The 26,619-nt window shown below is 38.5% G+C and overlaps 1 protein-coding gene across 6 annotated transcripts in view; it reads left to right on the top strand.

Annotated features, from left to right (window-relative positions):
* TRPC4 (transient receptor potential cation channel subfamily C member 4) overlaps positions 1-25,922 on the top strand; it is a 140,715-nt gene extending 114,793 nt beyond the window's left edge. For 2 of the 6 annotated variants that reach the window (XM_047077373.1, XM_047077162.1), the window contains 5 exons: positions 5,278-5,473; positions 8,985-9,179; positions 23,007-23,048; positions 23,176-23,265; positions 25,200-25,922. In XM_047077373.1, coding sequence (XP_046933329.1) covers positions 5,278-5,473; positions 8,985-9,179; positions 23,007-23,048; positions 23,176-23,265; positions 25,200-25,922 — 1,246 coding nt within the window. Of the gene's footprint in view, positions 1-5,277; positions 5,474-8,984; positions 9,195-23,006; positions 23,049-23,175; positions 23,266-25,199 lie in introns of all 6 variants that reach the window. The other 4 variants (XM_047077215.1, XM_047077347.1, XM_047077281.1 and 1 more) reach the window with 4 other exon arrangements.
* The last annotated feature ends 697 nt before the right edge of the window (positions 25,923-26,619 follow it).

The following is a 26,619-nucleotide window of genomic DNA, read 5'->3' as shown; positions in this document are numbered from 1 at the left end:
GAACAAGACACCTTGTTTTCTTCTTATTCGTTCTTCATCCAACTGCAATTTGCTGCTTCCATCAGTCCACTAACACTACTCTAGAAAATGCCTAGAGCCTCCATATCCCCATGGTCAAGGAACACTTGTCTCTTTAAAGTTTATTTAATGTTTCTGCATCGTGTGACCCTGTTAACACTTTTGCTTTTGAAATCTTGCCCTCTTTAATTTCAACACCACTATGTCTTTACACTTCATCTCTTACTCCTCTAATTTTTTCACTGTTCTCTGAAAATTATATCGCAGTCACTGCTTTTAAATAGTCATCTTGCTGGGGCGCTTGGGTGGCTCAGTCAGTTAAGCATCTGACTTTGGCTCAGGTCATGATCTCGTGGTCTGTGAGTTCGAGCCCCGTGTCGGGCTCTGTGCTGACCGCTCAGAGGCTGGAGCCTGCTTTGGATTCTGCGTCTCCCTTTCTGTCTATGCCCCTTCCCTGCTCGTGCTCTGTCTCTCAAAAATGAATAAACGTTAAAAAGAAATTTAAATAATAAATAAATAAATAAAGATCTTTCCTTAGTGACCATCCTCAGACCATATTACAGAACCTTTGTGAAAACTCATCTGTGCTTATGGATGTAGCCCTATATGTCTGAGGGATGAGGACTCCTATGTTCCTATCACCAGCACAGATCTCTCTTCCCAAGATCTATAAGTTCAGCTGCCCTTTGGACAGACTAGTCTGTGTCTTCTATGTCTCTGTTCATTTCCCCACCAGCAAATGGACACTTTTTTCTGCTCTTTTCAAGCTTCCTGGCTGTTTTCTCTTTAACATGGGAAGAACTATATGATACTAAAGAAAACCAAATTATTTAGTCACTGAAATTATTCCACATGCAATTTGAAATTAATAGTCTCTTGTTAAGGGACTCTCCTATGAGGAGAGAAGAATGGGTTTGGGACAGATATTGTCTCATTAAAAAAAAACTCCTTTCATATATATTCCTCAAAATTGGAACTGGGCAACTGAGCCCATACATTATTTGTTTTAATATTACATTATTCCTTATAAATGAAGACGAAAATATTCAGATGTGTCTTATATTAATTTATGTTTCCTCATTGTTTTTATTTCAAAGGATAGAGGGAAACCTCAACTGTGGAGTACATTACCTTTTTACTTGTTCTTTCTCTCTAGTTGTAAGTATCTAACTGGAGAATGAGCTAATTTTTTAAAGTAGCAATTGAGAAATACCTTTAAAGAGCAAGAGGCAAAAATGTTATCTTTAGGAAAGCAGTGTTATAGCATCAACCATAGAAATTGCCAGGCTTTAGTCAACTAGGATATTATGCTAAGTATTATTTTATTAAGTGTGGCATTACATTCCAAACCTTTCTGTTCGTATCTCACCAAAGAATTAGTAAAATAGTTGTTATATAAAGGAAGTCTGAGAGGTAATGCAGCTAATGACTTTTCAATCAGTGGGTAATCTTGCCATCAATAGTCTTGGGAATCACTAATTGTGGGAACATTTCTAGAAGCAGTGGCTTTAAAATGTCAACTTAGATTCTTTTTTTAAATCCATATAATAAAAGAATAATTACACAAAAATATAAATAAGAAACACCAAGGTCTTGATACTATGGCTTAATTAATCTGTAAGTGTATATATATTTTTCAATATATGAAATTTATTGTCAAGTTGGTTTCCATACAACACCCAGTGCTCATCCCAAAAGGTGCCCTCCTCAGTACCCATCACCCACCCTCCCCTCCCTCTCACCCCCCATCAACCCTCAGTTTGTTCTCAGTTTTTAAGAGTCTCTTATGCTTTGGCTCTCTCCCACTCTAACCTCTTTTTTTTTTCCTTCCCCTCCCCCTTTTCTGTTAAGTTTCTCAGGATCCACATAAGGGTGAAAACATACAGTATCTTTCTCTGTATGGCTTATTTCACTTAGCATCACACTCTCCACTTCCATCCACGTTGCTACAAAGGGCCATATCTCATTCTTTCTCATTGCCACGTAGTACTTCATTGTGTATAGAAACCACAATTTCTTTATCCATTCATCAGTTGATGGACATTTAGGCTCTTTCCATAATTTGGCTATTGTTGAGAGTGCTGCTATAAACATTGGGGTACAAGTGCCCCTATGCATCAGTACTCCTGTATCCCTTGGGTAAATTCCTAGCAGTGCTATTGCTGGGTCATAGGGTAGGTCTATTTTTAATTTTTTGAGGAACCTCCACACTGTTTTCCAGAGTGGCTGTACCAGTTTGCACTCCCACCAACAGTGCAAGAGGGTTCCCATTTCTCCACATCCTCTCCAGCATCTATAGTCTCCTGATTTGTTCATTTTGGCCACTCTGACTGGCGTGAGGTGATATCTGAGTGTGGTTTTGATTTGTATTTCCCTGATGAGGAGCAACGTTGAGCATCTTTTCATGTGCCTGTTGGCCATCCAGATGTCTTCTTTAGAGAAGTGTCTATTCATGTTTTCTGCCCATTTCTTCACTGGGTTATTTGTTTCTCGGGTGTGGAGTTTGGTGAACTCTATAGATTTTGGATACTAGCCCTTTGTCCGATATGTCATTTGCAAATATCTTTTCCCATTCCATTGATTGCCTTTTAGTTTTGTTGGTTGTTTCCTTTGCTGTGCAGAAGCTTTTTACCTTCATAAGGTCCCAGTAGTTCATTTTTGCTTTTAATTCCCTTGCCTTTGGGGATGTGTCAAGTAAGAAATTGCTACAACTGAGGTCAAGTGTATATATTTTGGATAAGTGGAACTATTCTGCAAATCTCACTTCTGATTCATTTCACTGAAGAAAAGAAAAACAGGGACTAAATCCAGAATAAATCACAAAATGTCTTATTTTTAATCTTCTTCTTTTCAAAGTCTAATTAAAAATCTAAATAAATGTTTTGCCAAAGGGTTTGCTAATATTCTCTAATAATTAGTATTTCTTATTTAGACAGAAGCAAATCAGTATTATTCAACCATAACCATCCATTTATTCTACATCACTGTTTCTATCTGAACATTTAAAAAAGCAACTGATATGGGATTTATGTGGCATTTTATATAATTTATTATAGCACTTACATTATGTAATTTCTAGTTCTGTCTCTGAACTGCTACTGATGTCAGGGGAAAACCATCTGAATTACATTGGTATATTCACAGTGAGAATATACACCATTTAGAAAGAAAGGACAAAGTTATTTCACACTGAACCCAAATGACACAGTAATTAATTTTAGAAACTGTCCTTAAAGTTACTAAAAATAAGGAACTTATGGCCTTGGGTCAAATTTACGTACTTCCTGAGGAAGTTTTCAAAGAATAACTTAAGAGTAGCTTTTGCCTAGGGCCAATGAATTAGATTAAACTTGCCCTGATAGTGTTAGCACCTGACATGTAGGTTGCCCTTGAAGAATACATGGCCACCTCCTCACATGCACATCCCTGCTGGCAAGACAAAGTCTGACTGAGATGGATCAGATCAGTCTCCTTATCATTTTATGATAATTTGCTCCATTGTTGAATAGCTATAGCAAAATAAATCAATACATAATTACATTTCGTATCCTATAATTAAAACTTAATTATATAAATTAAAAAAGTGAAATTATTTACTTTTAAGAAAAAAAAAAGCAAATAAATTTGAGAAAAGAAACCCTGAATGTCAATTAGGATATCCTTAGATTCTTCTAGTTACACACACCAGAAACTCATGGATGGTTGCAAGTGCAGGGATTTGGTCCAAGAGCCATGTACAGAGTTATAGCCCTTTGATCCTCTGAACAAGGGTTGATCTTAGCAAGGGCAGAACGCAAGGCTTCAGGAAGGGCAGGAGATGACAAAGAACTGGACCACAAGATCATTGACTGCGAAAACCGGTGCTAACATGAGTCACCTACTCTGTGCATATTTTCTTCAGTGTTTAATTATTACATGGCTTATTTATTTATCTTCAGTTCTTTGTCCCTTAGTTTGTGCTGTCTCAAACCTTTGGCTTTGCATAATTCCAATGGCCCTGAGTCTCCATCATAACTTCTGTCATTTCAGCCCCCTTTGGCAACTACCTCATTCTGTTAATATTGCTAAGATAAATTTTCATAGAGAGGAAATCTGATAGTGTAGGGTTACCTTTTTCATGTCAATCCAGGCCGTTAACCCCTGGCCTCATATGAATTGGCTTTCCTTGGGTCACTTGACCCCTGACATCCTATCTTCTTAGTCACCAGGCCAGATATGAGACTAGTTTTTGCTTTCATTTTTACAACATAATATGACTAGGGTCTTATTTTAGCCATTTGTCAAAGAGTTTAAAAGTTCCATTATCTTTTATTACATTATATTAAGATGTTACAACCATCCTACTGAAACCAACACTCCCTCATTTAGGTTCAGACACTTTTCATTTTATCCTGCTTCTTGGACTAAGTTAAGGAAACCTTACTTAGAATTCATTCATTGACAGGGATGAATTAAATGTTCCCCTGAAATAGAAAAAAAATAGCACATTTTATTATCTGAGCATGCTGACACTTGACATCTTACAGGATTCACTATACCCAATTTTAATTATAATTGTGGAAATCCAGTGATAACATTATTTTCAATCCTTCTACAACTGAAAAGCAAAATCAGAATTGATATTTTTCAAAGACTCAGCTTGAGGATGTATCATTTATTGGCATCACTTAATGCCCTAAGACACTGGTTAGCAAGCTTTCTATGAAAAAGATAGCAAATATTTTAACTATGTGGGCCATATGTTCTCTATTGCAACTACTCACCTGTGCCATTTCAACACAAAAAACAAACATAGACAATCCATCAATAAATGAGCATGGCTGTGTATCAATAAAACTTTATTGATCCTTGGACATTGAAATGTGAATTTATAAAATTTTCACATGACACAAAGTAGCTCTTCTGAATATCTTTTTCCCAGCCATTTGAAAAGCAAAAGCCATTCTTAACTCAGGAGCCATACAGAAACAGTCTGAGGGTCAGATTTGTTGTCCCTGCTCTAGGAAACTAAACAGCTTTCAAAGCTCTTGGGAAAATTAGGTAAAACTAGGAAAATTAAGTATACTACTTGTACTATAAGATGGAAACAACTTTCTTTAATTTTTATTAAATTTAATTTAGTAATTCTTCAATACTTTTTATTAAGTTTATTCTTTAATAAAGCAAATATACATAATAGGAATCAAGTTCTATTGTTATACCTTATTGTATAATTGTTCTATTAATATAGCTATTAGTGTCATTGTATCTTTATTACAGGTTATTTGAGACACTCCAGTCCCTATTTTGGTCAATATTTGGGCTCATCAATTTATATGTGACCAATGTCAAAGCACAGCATGAATTCACTGAGTTTGTTGGTGCCACGATGTTTGGGACATACAATGTCATCTCTCTGGTGGTCCTACTCAACATGTTAATAGCTATGATGAATAATTCGTACCAACTCATTGCTGTAAGTTGAATAACTTTATTTTAATTCAATATTCCCCCCCTAGAATGTGTTGTTCCTAGCCACACTCTATCTTATTTATCATAAGGAATACAGCCTGTAATTGGCTATTGATGGGACAGAACAGAATTATAATATAAATGGTTAATTGGAAGTTTCTAAACAGTATTATACCATATTTAGCTACAAACTAATCTAGTTTTGTCGTATTATGGATGATTATAAAATAAAGTAAATCTGTCTTGCTAGGCAGTCATTGGCTACGAAAGCACAAGGGAAGTATGAATTACGTACAAGTGGCTCATCTCTGTGTAGCGCCCTTTGGACTTTGCATTGTCTCTGTCCATTTAACCTACAATCTTGGTATAAACAAACTTATGCCAGCCTGGCAAGATACAAAAGCTAGCCTAGAGGAGAGTCTGAGGGGAAAATCTACAGTATTTTTGGTTTCTTAAATCCAGAAAAAGCAGGTATGGGTAACCCTGAATTCTACAGCAGAGCACACAATACCATATATGTTTATTTGAAACTCTAGAATCTAAACAATTTAGTTTACTTTTCATTCATTCATTCAGCAAATTCTTATTGAGAACTTATTCTATTACCAACTACTATTCTAGGAACTAGAAATACAACAATGAATGAGAAAGACAAAGTTCTTTATCCTCTTGAACTTACATACATGCCGGTGGCCATTAGCAATAGCAACAAAACAAACCCATATTGGAATGAAATACACTTAAGTCTTTCATATTTATACCTGAATCAAATAGCATTTTATAAGAATAATTTATAACCATAATTTTCTCCTTAAATAACTACCATTATATTGCATCTTTGAATCTATTTCTAAACCGCCAGAGTGTTATTATTGTTACTTTGAGAAACAGCATTCTGAATTTTACTGAAACTGTCTCTGTGGGGCAAGATACCTGTCACAGATGAAAAACTACATAAAACATAAAAATAGATGATTTTTATTTTCTGATTCATAAACAAAGTATTAGTGCTGGGTATACCTATGTCCTAGGATTTGCAGGTGAATATCCAAATTATGGGGCTTCACTTAAGCATCTTGCAAGTGAGGATTTTTTAAGATAGTCCCTATGTATTTCCTTAGAAGTTCTGTATTATTCTGGTCAGTGTATTTGCAAAATGTAGATTCTATTTTTCAGACCACCCTTCTAAAAAAAATTAGAAAGACTCTAATTATCAAGCTATATACAGAGAAGCTGTATATACAATTTATATCCTATAAAATATCAAACGGATTGATTTCATCAAGAAGAGAATATTACTTAAGGATAGTATGACTTTTTTTGTTTTTACTGCTTTTAGGGTTTATCTTTCTAGATGATTTTTAAAGAGGTGAGGATGATCTTCGAAGCTCTGTTTTTGCTTAGCTTAAACTCTAAAACTACTTAAGAAGAGAGCAGGCATTGATAACCTGAGACAGGTGTAGCTCCCATAATCCTATGCATAATGCCTCCTTGGAGCAAGAACATGCCAACTATTTGATTTTCACTTGGATAACAGAGGTGGTTTTGGTCATCACCAACATATAACATTTCACTTCTAGTTTTTCTACCATAGAATTTGTTGTAGACCCTCTCAGAATCCCAAACCAAGAACAAAGAAAGAGTTTACCTTTTTTTTTTAAGTTTATTTATTTATTTTTGTGAGATAGAGAGCCAGCAGGGGAGAGGCAGAGGGAGAGAGAAAGAGAGAGAGAGAGAGAGAGAGAGAGAGAGAGAGAGAGAGAGAAACAGAATCCCAAACAGGCTCCGCACTGTCAGCACAGAGCCAGATTCAGGGCCTGAACTCAAGAAACATGAGATCATGACCTGAGCCAAAACCAAGAATTGCACGCTTAACCAACTGAGCCACATAGGCACCCCAGGAAGTCTGCTTTGTGATAGCAATAAGAGAACATAATGAGGTTAGCATAATCCTTAATTTGTGACTCCTTAAGAATCAGAAGGAGCAGAATCTACTCACAGGCCAACTCTTTATCAAAGTGACTATCTTTTTATTAGCTTAAGCTAATTCTCTTGACTCCCATCCTCCATGACTACAGCAAACAATATATACTTTTCTTCATTAATGCAGGATCTATAAGCTTGTTTAGAAAGAAACAGAAAGAGAACTCGAGGAGAGGAAGAGGAGAGGATAGGGGGGTGAAACCGGAGCTTCTGTGCTTCTGTCTATTAATCAGTCCCTCCAGTCAAACATTCGCAAAGCACACAGTGAATGCCACACAGTTTCTGGATATGCTGATTCCTGTTGAAAGCACAATCTGTCCAGTGTCTAGATGAAAATCTCTATTGCTCAGGATAGAAATGTATATGCAACACATGCATTCATTAGCACACAACCATTTAAGAATATTAGAATGAAGCATGGTCTAATGTGATTCTCCCACTCTAAAATCTGAGTTCTTCCTTACAATATCAATGGGTTAAAATGAACTATTTTGATATGCCTAGTTTCTACCACCTCCTACTTCCCAGATTTTCTGCTTCAATCAGATTTGTGGCTAATTTAAGAGGGGACTGGCTGCCCTATCTCTAATTGCCACAAATGTTCTGATTTTTTCTAGGAGGTTAATAAAGTGGAATGATTAATAAATTATGAAGGGTTGCAAACAGCCACTAACCACAGTCCTGTCTGGTGCCATTTACAAGGCTATGTCAGGGTTTGGTGCCATGTCAGAGGCCCCATTCTACATTTGTTAGAGGAGCTTCTCTCTGAATTTGTGCCTGTTGCCTAAAGGTGGACAAGAATAATTCACATAGAAACACACCAACTAAGACTTTTCCTGGAAACACCAGAAGGCTAAGCCATGAGCATCCATGAAGGTGACACTGACCTAGACCGGGATTCAAGGCCTCGGGGAAGATATGAAGGTCTATTTGCGGTCAGAATCTAGTGCACTTGGGCTAATGTAAGCCTGCAGTGCAGGAAATGAAAATTCGTCTTCAAGTCGTAACTGATCACTGCAGGCTCTTTAACATGGAATTCTTTTAGACGTCTGTTTCATGGAAGAAGGAAGGATAAAAACTGACAAGACTGCTGTGACTCTTTTTTTTTTTTTTTTTAATTTTTTTTTTCAACGTTTATTTATTTTGGGGACAGAGAGAGACAGAGCATGAACGGGGGAGGGGCAGAGAGAGAGGGAGACACAGAATCGGAAACAGGCTCCAGGCTCTGAGCCATCAGCCCAGAGCCCGACGCGGGGCTCGAACTCCCGGACCGCGAGATCGTGACCTGGCTGAAGTCGGACGCTTAACCGACTGCGCCACCCAGGCGCCCCAAGACTGCTGTGACTCTTTACCAGGGTAAACCATCATCTGAAATGTTTAGATGACTACCTTGAGGAGTCAGTCTTGTTTCTATAAGCAATTTAATTAATATTACAAGAGCTGCTCCAAGTCAGGTTACAGGCTCCCTGTGAGGTTTATCTCACCTTAGTAATTAAGAAACCTGTCAGCAGTTGTCATATTCTCCCATTCAGGACCATGCAGATATAGAATGGAAGTTTGCTCGAACAAAGCTTTGGATGAGTTATTTCGAAGAAGGAGGTACTCTGCCCACTCCCTTCAATGTCATCCCGAGCCCCAAGTCTCTCTGGTACCTGATCAAATGGATATGGACCCACCTGTGCAAGAAAAAGATGAGAAGAAAGCCTGAAAGTTTTGGAACAATAGGGGTAAGAACACAGCATGTTAGTATTAGTCTTTTTTTTATTGTGTATTTAAATATATTTGTATTTCTTGTTGGATAGTTTTGCATTTTTAGCCTTTTGTTTTTCCTGGTTGTGTTTGGTGTCCTTTTGTTTGCACAGCTACCACATCTAAGACCCTGTCTGAGTAACTAAGAGTTTTTCCTCCAAACCCATTTCCTCCAGTGAGGGCAGTCACTGTTACTTTAGTAGGAGCCCCACCTGACACAGGCCTCTCCTGGACCCAGCGGCCGAGGCTTGGGGAGCTAACACATTGTCTCTTGGTACCCTAATTTCTGCTCTTTTCAGAATTGCAATCGCTGGTTGTTTGTGGCCTTACTTGCTCTTGTCTACTCTCTCTGGATTATAAGGGAAGGGGGCTGTTTCAGTCTCTCATATTCTTAGTGCCGAACATAGGCTCTGACACACAGCATATGATGCTTGACAAAAACATCTCGACTAAATGATTAAACGGGGATTATAAACTTAAAAATGCTGCACCATGTTCCAGCACAGGGACTTCAGAATATGTTGAGTTGCTCAACATTTTGCTTCTACACCTAATCATTTTAAATACCAAGAAGTTGTGTTTTTAAAAAATGTTAGGACTATTCGGAGCCATGCTCCTGTTAACAGTATCAGATTAAACTTCCTTTGGAAGCTCCTTTCATACTAGAAAGCAAGAGTTCAACTGATTCCATCAGAAGAGATGGGGACTAAGGACTTTGTTCCGGCAAAACCACTGACATGGGACAAGTTATTCCTCATTTCTTTCACACTTAGTTTTCAAAGTTCTCATAGTGACATTTTGAGAATCCATACTCTAACGTTCATTAGTTGTTTTGACTTGCTCAGAGAAATTGCTTTGGAAGTATTTGAATATGCCTTTACATTAGAATCACCAAGTAATACTAGTTACTAACATTTTTAAATTTGTTTTTAATTTTATTTAAAAAGGTTTCTGTTACTTATGCCCTAAGTGATCCTTCCCACTCATTAACTTCATTGCCCAGTAAGCATTTCTCTCAGCATCAAATGGGGCTTTCTCCACTGATAGTGGCCTTGATTTTGCTGTCATGTTAGTCACATTTTTAAATTTTTTTTAACATTTATTCATTTTTGAGAGAGCGTGAGTGGTGGAGGGGCAGAGAGAGGGAGGCACAGGATCCGAAGCAGCCTCCAGGATCTGAGCTGTTATCACAGAGCCCAACGTGGGGCTCGAACCCACAAACCGTCAGATCATGACCCAAGCCAAAGTCAGATGCTCAACACACTGAGCCACCCAGGCTCCCCAGTCACATTTCTAATTCTAAGGATGAAATTGACTGGCAAGAACATATACAGCATATAGCAGAGAGGTGGTTTTGGGAAGTAGTTACATTCTTTTTTATAAATTCCTACTCCAGAAACTTGGAGGACTAAAGTTTGTGCATATATCTGATCTTAGAAACCAAAGTCAAATTATGATGAAGACTTAGGCTGCAATACTCATACTGATAGATTTTAACACTGACCTTAGAAAGAGTGAAATTATTTTACTCCAGATGTTTGAGTAAAAAATTTTAACAGATGTTTCTGCTATAAAATAGGTTTAAATTATTTAACAAAGGGTGTAAAATAAACATAATGCCTGAGATCTAATAAGCAATTATTGCACACATTCTATGTGCCAGCCAGTAACTGAGCTAGGGATTGGGGGTAGGAGTAGGTATAAAGGCATGGTTTCCATCCTCGAGCTCATCATTTCTAACATGGGAAATACAAATATGAGAACATATTACTATAGTACGTGTTATATATTTAACATTACAATATATTACATGCAAAATGCTATGACAACATTATAAGAAATAATGTTTTCCTTGAGATAAACAGAAAAGGGTTTCAGGGAAGCCAAACTCTGGCTTATTCTCTTCCACATCAAAATATACTTGTCCTTTTTCACATCTTAAATTCTTCAGAAATTTATTTAATCAATCCCTAGAAATATATGAATAATATAGTCTTATGCTGTCTGTCATAGGAGTATTTAGATTTTTAAAAAATTTTTTTAATGTTCATTTTATTTTTGAGAGAGTGAGAGACAGAGCAGGGTCAGGGGAGGAGCAGAGAGAGAGGGGGACGCAGAATCTGAAGCAGGCTCCGGGCTCCGAGCTGACAGCACAGAGCCTGATTCATGGCTTGAACTTGTCAACCACGAGATCATGACCTGAGCTGGGTCGAATGTCCAACCGACTGAGCCACCCAGGCACCCCAGGAGTATTTAGATTTAAAAAGAGTTTTTGGGCCCCAAGATAAAGTTCACACACAAAAGAAATTTGTTTTTAATAGTTTAATTTTAGGCAATTGCAGAAAGAATCATGGGTTTTAAGATGCCACAAAACTTGTAACAAGATATGGGGCCCTGCTCTAATATTTTAAGAGATCCATCTGTGCTGCCACCACAATAATAGAAAACCACTCTAAGAACTTGACTTCCAAGTCCCCCCCCACACCCCTTAGAATCCCCCCACTGTTGGTTGACGCATTGTTAGGAATATGTTACCATCATTTCTTAGATGCAAAGAGGAGCTTAACATTCATTTGGGATTTCCTATTAAAGCCGTGATTCACACCTTTCAGAAGGAGAGGGTAAATGGTGTAAGTTAAAATACGTTCCTTTCTATACATTACTGGTCTCAAAAAAACACAAATTTCTTTTATGTCTCTATCTCTAAATTTGACTATTTTGATCCAAGTTGATGCACAGAAAGAGAATTCACAATTAATGGCATGACCCCAAGACATTCCTTTTTCCTTAGCCATATAGATCTTACAAACCTTTGGTAATGGGATATTTTTATGCTTTGGGAATTTATGACAAACTAAATAAATATTGTGAGTCATGTCTCTCTTTCCCACCATCATCCCACTCTCAACCCTGCCTCTTCTTCACCAAGCTAAGGCTTTGGGCAAGCACTAGCCTAATCAAACTCAATGCTATAAATGTATTCTTTATCTAGACTGCATTTCCAGAACAGGAAGGACATAATATTTTGGTCTGCATACTTATAGTTCAGTTTTATACATTTAGATTTTAGATGGAAATAAATAATATGTATCACTTATGAAGAAAAATATAAGAAAAAGGAAAAGTAAATTAAGAAGGTTGGGCAACATTAATAGAAGAGTTAAATGAGAAAATAGTGTCAAAAAGTAATTGATTTTGTTGTGAATTCATTTCAATTTGGTTAATACCCCTGACAGTTCATTAGTACAGACAAATAAGGACAAGAAGATATACACATTTCCATTAATTAAAAGGTGACGTTGACGTATCGATGACAGTCACTCTGTATAACCAAGGCATGGGTTAGAATATCAATATCAATTACACTTCAAAAGGACCTTAGAAATCATTTAGCTCAACCATTTCCTTTCAGAGAGAACTTATTTACCTTGCCAGGTGTTTTAGGGTCCCTTGGTAACAGCTGGGGGGAAACCTGGATCTTTTGTTTCCCAAACCAGTGTGCTTTCAGTCACTCTCTTGCTTCCCTGAAAACTGTAATGATAATACAATGATACCTTCTATGTTGCGTATTCATCTTTCCATTTTCATTTTTCTCAACACCTTTTGAATGCTGTCACTGTTTTCGGCTTCTAAGATTCCTGTATCTCAAAGTCCTTGTTTCCCAGCCTGGCTCACCTTCTGTTTGCATCTCAACTTGCTTATATTTAGGCCACATTTTTGAGACAGAAATCTGAAGCTCACCTGGTGGTAGAGCTTATACATTCTTTGAGGCATTTTCTCTAACCTTCCCAACTTGTGACTCACTTACCTACTCTTGTCACCCAGCAGCTGCCTGAATGTCACACTGGTGCTCATTCCCTTCACATGCCCAGGCAGAGCCTGAAAGCGAGCACTCTTCAGCATAGCTGCACTGGCCACTCTCCAGGAGCCCATCATCGGTGATCTTATCTAGTAGTTATGGTTTCCGGGTAATAATGATAGAACTAGTGCTGAAAACTCATTAACTTCTTTTTTTCAACTTTGGACTTCCTCTTATGGGTGATTGGGAGTTCCAAATAAATTAACCTTTCATTTGGAATGCTCTTTGCAGGAAACATAAATGAAGCAGAAATAACTTTATTGAGCAAAACCTTTATTGGAGGAAGAAAACCCATTATTGAAAAATGGCTTGTCTCTGGGAAATTATGAAATCCTACCAAAGGGGGCAGCCTATTGAGGAGTCAATAAAATGTGAAACATGCTGTAGCTTTTGGTTTTTCGTATTACTACTTACCTAATTTTTAGCTTAACCCCATTTTATCAGCAAATACCCTTCTCCATATTAAAACACCAGTTCTTAGACTTTTGTGAGTGCTAAAATCATCAGGAATCTCTATTTTAATAAGCATTTCCTTGTAACTTTAATTAGAAACTCCTGTTAAAGAGGGGTGCCTGGGTGGCTCAGTCAGTTAAACTACTGACTTCAGCTCAGGCCATGATGTCACAGTTCGTGAGTTCAAGCCCCGCATCGGGCTCTGTGCTAACACCTCAGAGCCTGGAACCTGCTTTGGATTCTGTATCTTCCTCTCTCTCTGCCCTTCCCCCACTTGTGCTCTGTCTCTCTCTCTCTCTCTCTCTCTCTCTCTCTAGAGAATAAATAAACATTAAAACAGATTAAAAGAAGAAGAGGGAGGAGGAGGAAGAGGAGGAGGGGGAAGAGGAGGGGGAGGAGGAGGAGGAGGAGGAGGGGGAGGAGGAGGAGGAGGGGGAGGAGGAGGAGGAGGAGGGGGAGGAGGAGGAGGAGGAGGAGGGGGAGGAGGAGGAGGAGGGGGAGGAGGAGAACGAGAAACTCCTGTTAGGGAAAGCATTGGTATCTAGCACAGCTTTTTAAATAAAAACAAAAGCAACTTTTGTCCTCATTGCTGAAGGGGTCCAGATCATTTAATTAAAGTAAAAAGATGTCACTGCCAAAGTGTTTAATTAATATGAAACATTTCAATGCCATGGACCAGGTTTCTAAAATGGAATGCTTACGTTAATAGGTCAAGATGCCAGACTAAGACATGTGAAGCCTTTTGACAGAATTATAAAGAGTGATTTTAACTTGCTTGGATTTATGTTTTCCACTTTCAGGTTTTCTCTTGAGCACAACATAGTGAGGAAAACATGAAACACCATGTCTGTTAGGGTCATTTAGCATCACTCAGCTCTAGGACCACAGACGGAATACTCATGCTTGACCAGTTGCCACAGAAATACACTCAGTTATGTCGCTGCCAAAGAATTAGAAACAGTGAATGGATTAGCAGCAGCTACATCACTGGAGGACAAATGCTAATAGTACATGCTTTTCAGACTGTATTTTTATCAGAAGGTATTGCCCCTTATTCTTCATGACTTTTAGTAGTCCTAACTACAAATCTTACAGATCAGATAGCATTCATCCATGAGTCTATCTCAACCCCTAATTTACTGCTGTAAAATCTGCTGGTGGGGCCCGTTAATTAAGTTTTCTTTCCCAGGTAGGGATGTAGAGGAATGAATTGCTTGATATTCTTGGTACTTCAAGAGTAAAACTCTGAATATTTGGTTTCACAAGGTGACATTCAAGCATGTTATAATGTTTATTTTCATATGCATAGAAAGTGTGCTTATAGAGAATAATATGTAGCTCCCTCTGTAAATGAGCCAAAATGTAATTTTTAAAAAGGGATCACATCTTAGAATAGCCCCTTGTCTTTTTACTCATTTTTAAAAGGAAAAGAGCACAGCATGCTGCGTCCCCTAAGGGATTCACCAAGCAGAGCAAAGAATAAAAGGCATAATTCATGGGCTTGAAATCAGTGATAGACCAAAACCAGGGTGGAAATGAGAGAGAGCAGCACTGACAATTGACTGCAGGGAACCAGCTACACGAAGTGAGCCTGACACTCCACATGGATGTGGAGAGAACTAGAGATAAAGAGTGAGAAAATGTCACAGTTGATTCCCCAGAGCCCTTTCTTTCACGACTGCAAAACCCTTCCTGCTCTAAGGCAACCTGACCTGACACGTCTATGGACATGAGGGGTGCCCTCACAGCAGCAGCGGTTTCTTTGGTCTTTTCCTTTATCATTAGTTCTGTGATCCACATCCTGCCTTTATCTTGTCCTAACAAATCAAGAGGAACCCGCAAACCGTGAGTTATGCTGATGTGACGCACAGGTGTGCCTTGGGCACCCGCGTGGAAAGCCACCCTGCCAAGGTACATTCTGTAAGTGGCGCTAGATTCCTGACATAATTTGCAGAGAAAACCGCTAACTTAAAATGCACATCTTTCTCCAACATACTGCATTGTTTTTATGAACACAGATTGGTCAGTTCTGTTCTCCGTCATCTCCAGTGATCATTATAAGATGTGATACCTTCTCCTGTGAGAGTAAATTCCTTTGAAACTCAGCTGATCTTTACCCAACAAAAACCTAGCAAACGTGCTAGGTATTATTGATGATAATTCTACTGTATAGTATTTAATAATACCACTAATTGCCCAAATTATCATTATGTTTATTGCAAAGAGTACATATATTATGGGTTGAATTGTGTACCCCCCCCCGTGAAAACAGATACGTTGAAGTCCTAAACTCCACTTCCTCAGAATGTGACTTTATTTGGAAATAGTGGCATTGCTGATGTAATTAGTCAGGTTAAGATGAGGTCATATTGCAGTAGAGTCCTTATAAGAACATGACCATGTGAAGACACAGAGACACAGGCAGAAAACACCTTGTGAAGACAGAGGCAGAGATTGGGATTATCCAGCTGCAAACCAACGAGCATCAAGGATTGATAGTCACCATGAAAAGCTGGGAAGAAGAAACTTCCTTTCTTCTACCCTGCCTCAGAGGGAACATTTCCCTCTTGACTTGTGACTTCTTGCCTCCAGAATGGTGAGATCATCAATTTCTGTTGGCTTAAGCCACACAGATTGTGACACTTTGTATGGCAGCCCTAAGAAACTAATACAACATATACCATGCATTCTGTGGTTACTGATTTTTGCTCGAGTAAATTTGGATCCAGTGTGTTAATGGTGCTGACCCTCAAATTAAGATGTATTGGGAGAGGGAGGCAAAACTATAGAATACATAGCAGATGTGTTCAAATGTCTCTTAGTGTCTAGTTGATGGAGAGCAGAGTGTAGAGAATGAGTTCTAGCTGGGGATTCTAGAGCCAGCACCGCCAGGAGAACACCGTGGTATTTAGTCACTCTCTCAACTCTGTGGGCCTTGGTCTCCTTACTTATAAATGAGGCCATGAGACTAGACAAGCTCTTTGGTTCTAAGAAATAATACGTCTATTCTTAATACCTATGTGTTAATTGTCAGGTATTGAAATTTATTTTTTTAAGTTTATTTTAAGAGAATGAGAGAGCATAAGCAGGGGAAGGGAAGAGAGAGAGGGAGAGAGGGAGAGAGAATCCCAAGCAGGCTCTACAATGTCAGCGTGAAGTCCAATGTAGGGCTCAAACTCACAAACCATGAGATCATGAGATCAGGACCTGAGCCGAAACCAAAAGTCTGATGCTTAACCGACTGAGCCACCCAGGAGACCCCACTGGCATTTTTTAATAGCACCAACATCTCAGCAACTAGGCTAAAAATCTTTGTTATCATGCTTCCACCCCAGCTGCCAATACCTTTCAACATTCTCTATCTCCTTGTGATTCTTGCTGCCCCCTCCTTCCCATTCACACTGCTAACCATTTTAGCTCACACCCAGTTACTCTTCAGTTACATTCTGGTAATAGCATCCCCACTAATATCTACTGATCCTCTCCTACTCATCTTTCCTACTTCATATCGCTGCCAGGGGGGTGCCTGAGTGGCTCAGTCGGTTAGGCATCCAACTGTGGCTCAGGTCATGATCTCACAATTCGTGGGCTCGAGCCCCGAGTGGGGCTCCAGGCTGACAGCTCAGAGCCTGGAGTCTGCTTCCGATTCTGTGTCTCCCTCTCTCTTCCCTTCGCCCACTCACACTCTGTCTCTGTCTCTGTCTCTCTCAAAAGTAGTTAAACATTAAAAAAATTTAGAAAAACATACTGCTGCCAGGTAATTATAATGGAAGTTCAACTTTCTTCACATGTCACTCAAGTAGTCAAAAAGCCAGGTGCCTACCAACCACTGAATTCGCCGTGCCTTCTAAGATGCTGCATAAAAACCCCCGGCTAACTCTCCAACATGATCTAATCCATATATTCCTATTATCAGAGCACACTGCCGCTGTCCTGGTGGAAGTTGCCTTCCCGTGTCTCTCACCCACCAGCACCAGCACTAGCATATTTGCTCACTGTATTCCAGTTTTCTGCACACCTGAATGTCTGTGCATCTGACTGTTAAAGTTCCATGATTCTTTCTCATCCAGTCTGAAATCCCCTTCCCTGTTTGAAGGCCACTTTGCCCAATATTACTTGTTCCTTCCCTGGACTCAAATAACATTAAGACACTACCCTCACCCCCATGTTGTTGCTTGTAGTCTACCTTCATCTCTAGAGATTCTTGGCATCCACCTAGTAGACAACAAGCTGTTTAAGGGCAAAAGGTGTGTTTTATTTATCTCTGGTTTCTGCAGCCTCTTCCACGTACCTGCAACCACTTAATAAATAGATCTTAAATTGGCCCTAGAAGCTAAGATTCATGAAATAGAAACCCACAAAGGAAAATTCATGGAGGTCACAGCAGAAATCCAATATTATGCAGAGATGTTCATGAAACTTTCGGAACCTCAAAAAAGATGACTGACCAGTGCTCCACACCTATTGGATTGCCTAAAAACTAGACCACCGACAACAGCAAATGCTAGTAAGGATGCGAAGCAACAGGAACTCTCATTCATTGCTGGTGGGAATGCAAAAGGGTAGGTTACTTTGGAAGATAGTTTGATGGTTTCTTACAAAACTAAACATATTCTTACCATACAATCCAGCAGTCTCACTCCTTGACAAAGGAGTGAAATAAGTGAAAACTTATTTCCAGGGGCACCTGGGTGGCTCAGTCAATTAAGCACCCACTTCGGCTCAGGTCATGATCCCATGTTCATGGTTCAAGCCCCTCATCCGGCTCTGTGCTGATAGCTCAGAGCCTGGAACCTGCTTCAGGTTCTGTGTCTCCCTCTCTCTCTACCCGTCCACCACTCATTCTCCGTCTCTCTCTCTCTCTCTGCCTACCAAAAACAAACATTAATTTTTTTATTTAAAAAAAAAAAAGAGGGGCGCCTGGGTGGCGCAGTCGGTTAAGCGTCCGACTTCAGCCAGGTCACGATCTCGCGGTCCGTGAGTTCGAGCCCCGCGTCAGGCTCTGGGCTGATGGCTCGGAGCCTGGAGCCTGTTTCCGATTCTGTGTCTCCCTCTCTCTCTGCCCCTCCCCCGTTCATGCTCTGTCTCTCTCTGTCCCAAAAATAAATAAACGTTGAAAAAAAAATAAATAAAAAATAAAAAAAATAAAAAAAATAAAAAAAAAAGAAAATTTGGTATGTTCACACCAAATTTGCACAAGAATGTTTATAGCAACTTTATTCATAATTGCCCAAACTTGGAAGCAGCCAAGATTTCCCTCAGTAGGTGAATGGATAAAGAAGCTATGGTATATCCAGACACTTGAATATTATTTATTCAGTAATAAAAGAAATGACCTATCAAGGCATGCAAGGACTTAGAGAAACCTTAAGTATTACCAAATGAAACAGCCAACCTGAAGAAGCTATATACAGTATGATTCTAACTATATTATATTCTGGAAGAAGCAAAATTATGGAGATAGTAAAAAGATTCATGGTTACAAAGCTGAAGTGGTAGGATCAGGGGAGGGAAGGATAAACAGTCAAAGAATAGAAGATTTTTAGGATAGTTAAAATACTCTGTATGAAATTATAATGATAGATATATGTCATTATACATTTGTCCAAACCTGTAAAATTTACAACACCAAGAGTAAACAGTAATGCAAACCACAGACTTTAGGTGATTATAATGTATCAGTGTAGATTAATCAATTATAACGTGCCAATTTTTCTGTGAAGCTTAAATTGCTCTAAAAAAAAGTCTTAATAAAACAAAAATTACTGCATACAGAACTTGTGTCACATCTATCCATATTTACTAAAACTATCTCCTCACCCTATTACTTAAATGCAAATTTCTTACTTTCAAGCCTCTATTGCCTAGGTTAAAAGCATTCAACTCTTTACCTAAATAAAATGCTCCTCAAGCATGAAATGTCATGCAAATCACACAAAAAGAAACAATTACATCCTCTTTTACTTCCTCTGGGGTAATCCTGATATGTGTCAAATTATCCACAAGTTTTGTGAATCAAGAATATTTTTTAAAAACTGTGTTAAATCATGTTATTAATTTGAAAGGGGAAAAAATGGAAAAAGGATGGGAACTATTTAACATTAGTCAGTGATAGATGTCTTAAATCTCTTATCTAATTTAATCTTCAAAACCATCCAGTGAGTTTATCTTTACCTTAGAGAATAAAATATGGGGATGGGAGAGGACCTCAGAGATAAATTCCTTATTTAGGTTCAGTCACCTTTAAACCCAAGTGTGATCCCTGAGTACATGTTCTTAAAGTGATACTCCACCAGCTGCCAGAAAGTAAGAAAGTAGAAACAGGGAGGCATAATAGTGATAGTCTACAATGTCTGTGGTGCTAGCCAGAAAAGGAGAGATTAAATAGACATGAGAGGGGTGCCTGTGTGGCTCAGTCAGTTAATCCAACTCTTGATTTCAGCTCAGGTCACAACCTCATGGTTCGTGAGTTCCAGCTCTGCATCCAACTCTGTGCTACCAGGACAGAGCCTGCTTGGGATTCTGTGTCTCTTCTCTCTCTGCCCCTCCCTACTCATGCTCTCTCTCTCTCTCTCTCAAAAATAATTAAATAAACATTTTAAAGTAAATAAATAAATAGATAGACAAACAGAGACACAGACATGAGAGAGATCTGAGCTGCATTATGTAGTGGTCATCATTGGCGAATGTATTGCATTCATTTGTTTCGATATTCAGAAGATGTTTAGCTTCATCCATTCTTATTTTCCTAGGATACTGAAGTTCAACTGACTTGTATTACAACGTAGGTGTTGAAGAAAAGTGGAGCAGAAACAATTAACTGTTTTAACTTATACAGATATGGGCTATGGATATTGAATAGTTCCTAAAATTCATCATAGAAAACTTTTTCTATGTACTCTCTTTCTGCGAGACTATTTTGCTTTTTAAAAACCTTTTCCCTAAAAAAAATAAACCTGGAATTAGTTTTTAAAGTGTAATCTTTGATCCCAGGGTCATGGAATCGAGTCTTGCATTAGGCTCTGCACTGAGCTTAAGATTCTTTCCTTCCGTCTGCCTCTCTTCCCCACATGTGCAGTGAGCTCGATCTCTCACAAAAAATAAATAAGTAAATAAATAAATGAAGTGTAATATTTGATCTTCTTATATTTGTATTAAAATTTTGAGATCTGTTTATGAATTAGGTTCTGTTGAAGGAAAGACAGTTTGTACTCTTTTGAATACTACGATGCATTGTGATCACTTTCTCTTATTACTCATAATTTTCTGATTCTGTCACTCTTTAATTTTTCATTAAGGAAATTTAAAGTTAAATCATGACTTCAGATTGCCATCTGCTGCCTACTTTTTATTGACTTTTTTGACCAAAACAGAATAGCAAAATACAATAGAAACTCAAAATAATCAAAATTGAGTTGACTAAATTCTATACTAAATTCAGAGTTTCTATCTACTAAAATCATGGAATGCAGATCTCCTGTACAATATCTATAGTGAGAGTGTTAAAGAACTTGGCGTATATCTTGCTTTAGTATTTGTGTCCACTTGGGGTAAACTTAAGGAGATCTGGATGGCTCCTTTCCTTATAGAAGTCCTTTTTGTCTTGGATTTCAGCTCAACTATGTCTCAATGGTAGTCATATACCTCCATCTTGTGGCCCTGTCATAAAATTCCTTCTCATGCTGTTTTTTTCCAAGATATCCTAGTTTCGTAGTGAATTTCAAACTTCCCAGTCTTTAAGGAATACCATAATCATGTTGAAAACTTGTTTAAGATTCATTTGAAAATGAATGGTATTTAAATAAATTAGTGGCTTTTAAGAAGTTAAACATTGTCTCAACTGCTCCTAAAAGTCACTAATAATCATGAAAAACAAATCACTTCTCCTGGCCAGGGAAAATGCCATTTCCTTCTATTTCCCTAAAGAGAAAAAAAAGTTTCTTTTGCATTGTTTGATTTTTTCCTAATATCGTTTCACAGTGATGTATTCCTAACTCTTTATAAAATTCTATTTTATCAGCCTATGATTAAGTATTTAGTAAGGAACAAGATCAAAAGATTTGTTTAAACCCTAGATATGTTATGTCTTTGCTTTCTTACAATCTACCAAATTCATTCCTTTATTACACAAATATTTTTATTTTAGATAAGTTTGTTCAGTTTCCTTCATAATAAATATTGATATTTATTCAACATGCATAAAATACAATTTTGATAGCTTTTCTCTGGTATCTTTAAAATATTTGTGAAATCTGCAAATATGTAATTAGTGTCATTTATTATTTTATTCAATTTATAATGGACTTTTTTTTTTTAGTCATTGGGCATCATCTCTCTCCATTCTGCACTCCAGCACCACTGCTCTGTGCTAAACCCAGCTGCATCCCCAAACCATTCTGATATTTTTATAATGATAGCCGGGACTCACATTTACTTTTTAAAATGATGAATTTATGAACCCTATGTTTGAACAGAATCTTCCACTTTTTCTTAAATCTAACTATCTAATTAAAGCAGCAGTCCCTTCTTAATGTACATTTGATTGAAATTAGTGTTGGGGGTGTAGTGGTCTGACATTGTTTCTGATTACATGTTGCATGTAATGGCTAAATTCTCAGACTTGCTATGTTGATATTTATGAAGACCTCCATATATTATTATAATGTAAGCTTTTTATTCTATTGAATTTTTATTTTTATTTGATATTTATTTTGTATTTGATATGTCTCATCTGTATCTCTTGGAATTATTGCAAGTGATCTGGGGTAATATCAGCTATGATTATCTAATTTTCTATCACCTTCTGTTAAAAGAACATTCCCGGGGTGCCTGGGTGGCTCAGTTGGTTAAGCATCTGACTTCGGCTCAGGTCATGATCTCACGGTTCATGGGTTCCAGCCCATGTTGGGCTCTGTGCTGACAGTTCAGAGCCTGGATCCTGCTTTAGATTCTGTGTCTCCAGCTCTCTCTGCCTCCCCACCCCCTCAAAAATAAATAAGTAAACATTTAAAATATTTAAAAGAGCAACCTTCCCATCATTGTTGACTTGGTCTATATGTTAACTGCCATAGGGATTATAACCTTGCACTTTGTTGTTTTGTGTCATTCATTCTTTTTGATTCATGTGAAGCACTCTCTAGCTATTGTTCATTGTCTAGTAAAATGTTCATTCTGGAGAAGTGAGGAAAAATATATTCTCGATTAAAAGAACAATGAATTGGGTGCCTCGGTGGCTCAGTCGGTTAAGCGACTGACTCTTCATCTTGGCTCAGGTCATGATCTCATGGTTCATGAGATCGAGCCCCGTGTCAGACTTTACGCTGACAGTGCGGGGCTTGGGATTCTCTCTCTTCCTCACTCTCTGCCCCTCCCCTGCTCTCTCTCTTTCTCTCAAAACAAATAAATTAATTTTTTTAAAAAGGAACAATCAATTATTTTCCAAAATGGTAATATATCACACTAACTGAAAAGTAAATGCCTTCTTCCTTTTCAGAGGCGAGCTGCTGATAATTTGAGAAGACATCACCAGTATCAAGTAAGTTATTCTATTCTATCTTGAAATTTGCATTAAAATGAAGTACAGTCCCATCTTTAGAATGGACTCAAGAGAGAATTCCTCTTTATGCACTGAATGTCAGTTCTGTTGTTTCGACCTGCCTCAGGAGGTTATGCGGAACCTGGTGAAGAGGTATGTTGCTGCAATGATCAGAGATGCCAAAACTGAAGAAGGTCTGACTGAAGAGAACTTTAAGGTAACCATTTGCATCCTCATCACCAGGGGGCAGGTTCTTCAGAGCAGGGAACCAGATGCAGCACATTTACTATCAGAACTGGCAACTTGGCCATGACTTTCAGCAAGCCTGTGTGCCTTCTTACTCTTAAATTCAAGACTTCTTTTTTTTTTAAGCAGTGAAATCTCCTTTCAAAATACATTATTCTAAAGCACATTAAATCTGGGGCACCTAGATGGCTCAGTTGGTTAAGCAGCTGACTTCAGCTCAGGTCATGATCTTGCGGTCTATAGGTTCGAGCCCTGCCTTTGGGCTCTGTGCTGACAGCTCGGAGCCTGGAGCCTGCTTCAGATTCTGTGTCTCCCTCGCTCTCTGCCCCTCCCCTGCTCACACTATGTGTCTCCCTCTCTCAAAAATAAATAAGCATTAAAAAAAATTTAAAGCACATTAAATCTGAAATGTGGAGGGGACTTGGAGACAGAGAAAATCCTAGTGCCTTGTGGCATTTTAACTTGCTGATCCTAGCAACATTTGAATGAGTGAGCTTTAGTTTTTGAAATTCCAGTCTGATTTCTAAGCCTGAAACATGTAGTAACCAACATGTTAAAAACAACAACAAAAACCTTCTCTGTCCTATGCACAGCTTTGGTAGCAGGAAATTGAAGGTTTGTGCTTAATTGTAACTTACAAACTTAGTCTTTCTCCCTGAGGTTTTTCGTGTTTTTTATTCCATCAGAGGAGATAGGAGGAATACATGAAATATATATGCTCAAGTCACATGTATAAAATGTTTTTGTTATTCTGCCTGAGTTCTTAGAGGTTTTGAAAGAATGAGTGAAGTCAATAGGGTCTTATAGGCAAAAACAAACAAATAAAAAAGCCCTGAAGAAGATCCTTTAACTGAGAATGGCAGGTTTGACAAGAGAATAAAGATGAACAGCGGGCTAGGTAAGAAGACAGATGAATTGCAAAACGCAAAGCACAGATTGAAAGGATCCCAAATGTTCTTCACAGTCACAACATCCACACTTTGTAGTTAAATGATTCCTGGTGCTTTAGGAGATAGTTTGGAGGCACGAAGCCACCAGGAAGGCCACCATCAGGTTAGGACTGAGAACTCAGTTATCCAAAAAGAGTAGGACTGAGAATTCAGTGTCCAAAAAGATAAGAGTAGAGGATGCATCTGAGAAATGCTGTCTGATCTGAAGCAATTCTCAAGATTTAGTAGCTGCCCCAGGTGCTGAGGTAAATGCAACCCCAAGGTAGTAAACAATTGAAGGTAACTGCCAACTCTTGGAACAGTAGACACCACTTTAATTATTTTGTTTTAGATATCCCTTTGGACAGAAAGATATGCTAACATGAGAACCCTTTTAAAAATGCATCCCTGAGAGAATGAGAGGTGACCTGAAGGCAGGTGAATATTTTAGAAAGGACGCATTTGAAACTATAGTCCCACAAATCCGATATACTCTTGTTTCCTTTTGCATCAACCCCAGGAGGTCTCCTTGTTACTACATAACTGCCAACAGGGAAATTAGCAGGCATCAAAATGACTCCAGTGCCAGGGACAGAACAGGCAGTTCTCAATAGAACCACAGCAAAAATGGAATCCTGGCTCTTAAAAACGAGTAGGAGTGCCTGGATAGCTCAGTTGGTTAGGCCTGGGACTCTTGATTTCAGCTCAGGTGGTGATCTCACAGGGTTCATGGAATTGAGCCCCTTGCTGGGCTCTGCTCTGACACCACGGAGCTTGCTTGGGATTCTCGCTGTCCCTCTCTCTCTCTCTGTCCTTTCCCTGCTCATTCTTTCTCTCTCTCTCTCAAAAATAAATAGGTAAACTTTAAAAAAAAATGAGTGAAAACACATCAGAGCCATATATGAAATGTGCTCACCAGAGCTCTCATGTTTGTTTAAGTCACAAACTAAATGTCTTCATTTCACATTTCACTTAGGAACTAAAGCAAGACATTTCTAGTTTCCGCTTTGAAGTCCTGGGGTTACTAAGAGGAAGCAAGCTCTCTACCGTCCAGTCGGCTCAGGCCACAAAGGAGTCCTCCAACTCTGCGGACTCGGATGAAAAGAGTGACAACGAAGGCAGTAGCAAAGACAAGAAAAAGAACTTCAGCCTTTTCGATTTAACCACCCTGATTCACCCGCGATCGGCAGCGATTGCCTCCGAAAGACACAACATCAGCAATGGCTCCGCCCTAGTGGTGCAAGAGCCCCCAAGAGAGAAGCAGAGAAAAGTGAACTTTGTGACCGATATCAAAAACTTCGGGTTATTTCACAGACGGTCAAAACAAAACGCTGCTGAGCAAAATGCAAACCAAATCTTCTCTGTCTCAGAAGAAGTTGCTCGTCAGCAGGCCGAAAGACCACTGGAGAGGAATATTCAACTGGAATCCCGAGGGTTAGCTTCGCGGGGTGACTTGAACATCCCTGGTCTCAGTGAACAGTGTATCTTAGTAGACCATCGAGAAAGGAACACGGACACCCTGGGTTTACAGGTGGGCAAGAGAGTGTGTTCCTTCAAGTCGGAGAAGGTGGTGGTGGAGGACACTGTTCCAATAATACCAAAGGAGAAGCACGCAAAGGAAGAGGACTCCAGTATAGACTATGATGGAAACCTCACGGACACAGCCACCCACGAAGATTATGTGACCACAAGATTGTGATACTTGAAGGAGGGAGCGTTGATCATACATATACATATTTTCCATAGTGCCCTGGGTAGGGGGAGATGTTTAAAGTAAATTAGCAAATGCTAACTTCCACCTCATAGCATTTATCAACTGTCGCATATTAACGTGTAACCTGTTTAAATAAGGCAAAGGCTATCAAAAACCCTGGTTTCATAGCCAGCTTTTGCTTTCACAATTTGTTTTACCTTTTTTTTGTTTTTTTTTTTTTTTGGTTAATAAATAAACGCACCTTGTATTCTTGTACTATTGCAATAATCCACAGGAAATTTTTAGCTCTCTTTTTCAACTAAAACAAATGCAACTTATTTCATGTGGTAGTTGACTCCTATAGTAGGTATTTTTATATGCAGAAAAACAATGCAGCTGAAATATTAGAGCTTTTCATAATTTGGGGGGATCTCTAGAGATGGTTATACATCAAGGACTTTTCGGGCAGCCCTACAATTTGGCTTTAAAACACAAATATTACCAAATTATTTCTGAACATGTAAATACAGCACAGATTAAAGCAAGCAAGCCTTCTTTTCATGGAGTCGTGATAAAACCCCCTCCTAAAATGAAAAGCAGGTGTACTTTGGAGTTCTAGGATGCCCACTTTTTCATTTCAGTAAGTAAAATAAATGTTTGTCTTAATAAATATTGGTGATTGATGATTTTTAATGAGATTTTG

This window comes from Lynx rufus, unplaced genomic scaffold (genome assembly GCF_022079265.1).
Source record: "Lynx rufus isolate CCGP_SWC_20201006 ecotype Redwood Valley unplaced genomic scaffold, mLynRuf1.p SCAF_1, whole genome shotgun sequence".
Lineage (NCBI taxonomy): Eukaryota > Metazoa > Chordata > Mammalia > Carnivora > Felidae > Lynx > Lynx rufus.
This window is presented reverse-complemented; position numbering and strand designations above follow the sequence as displayed.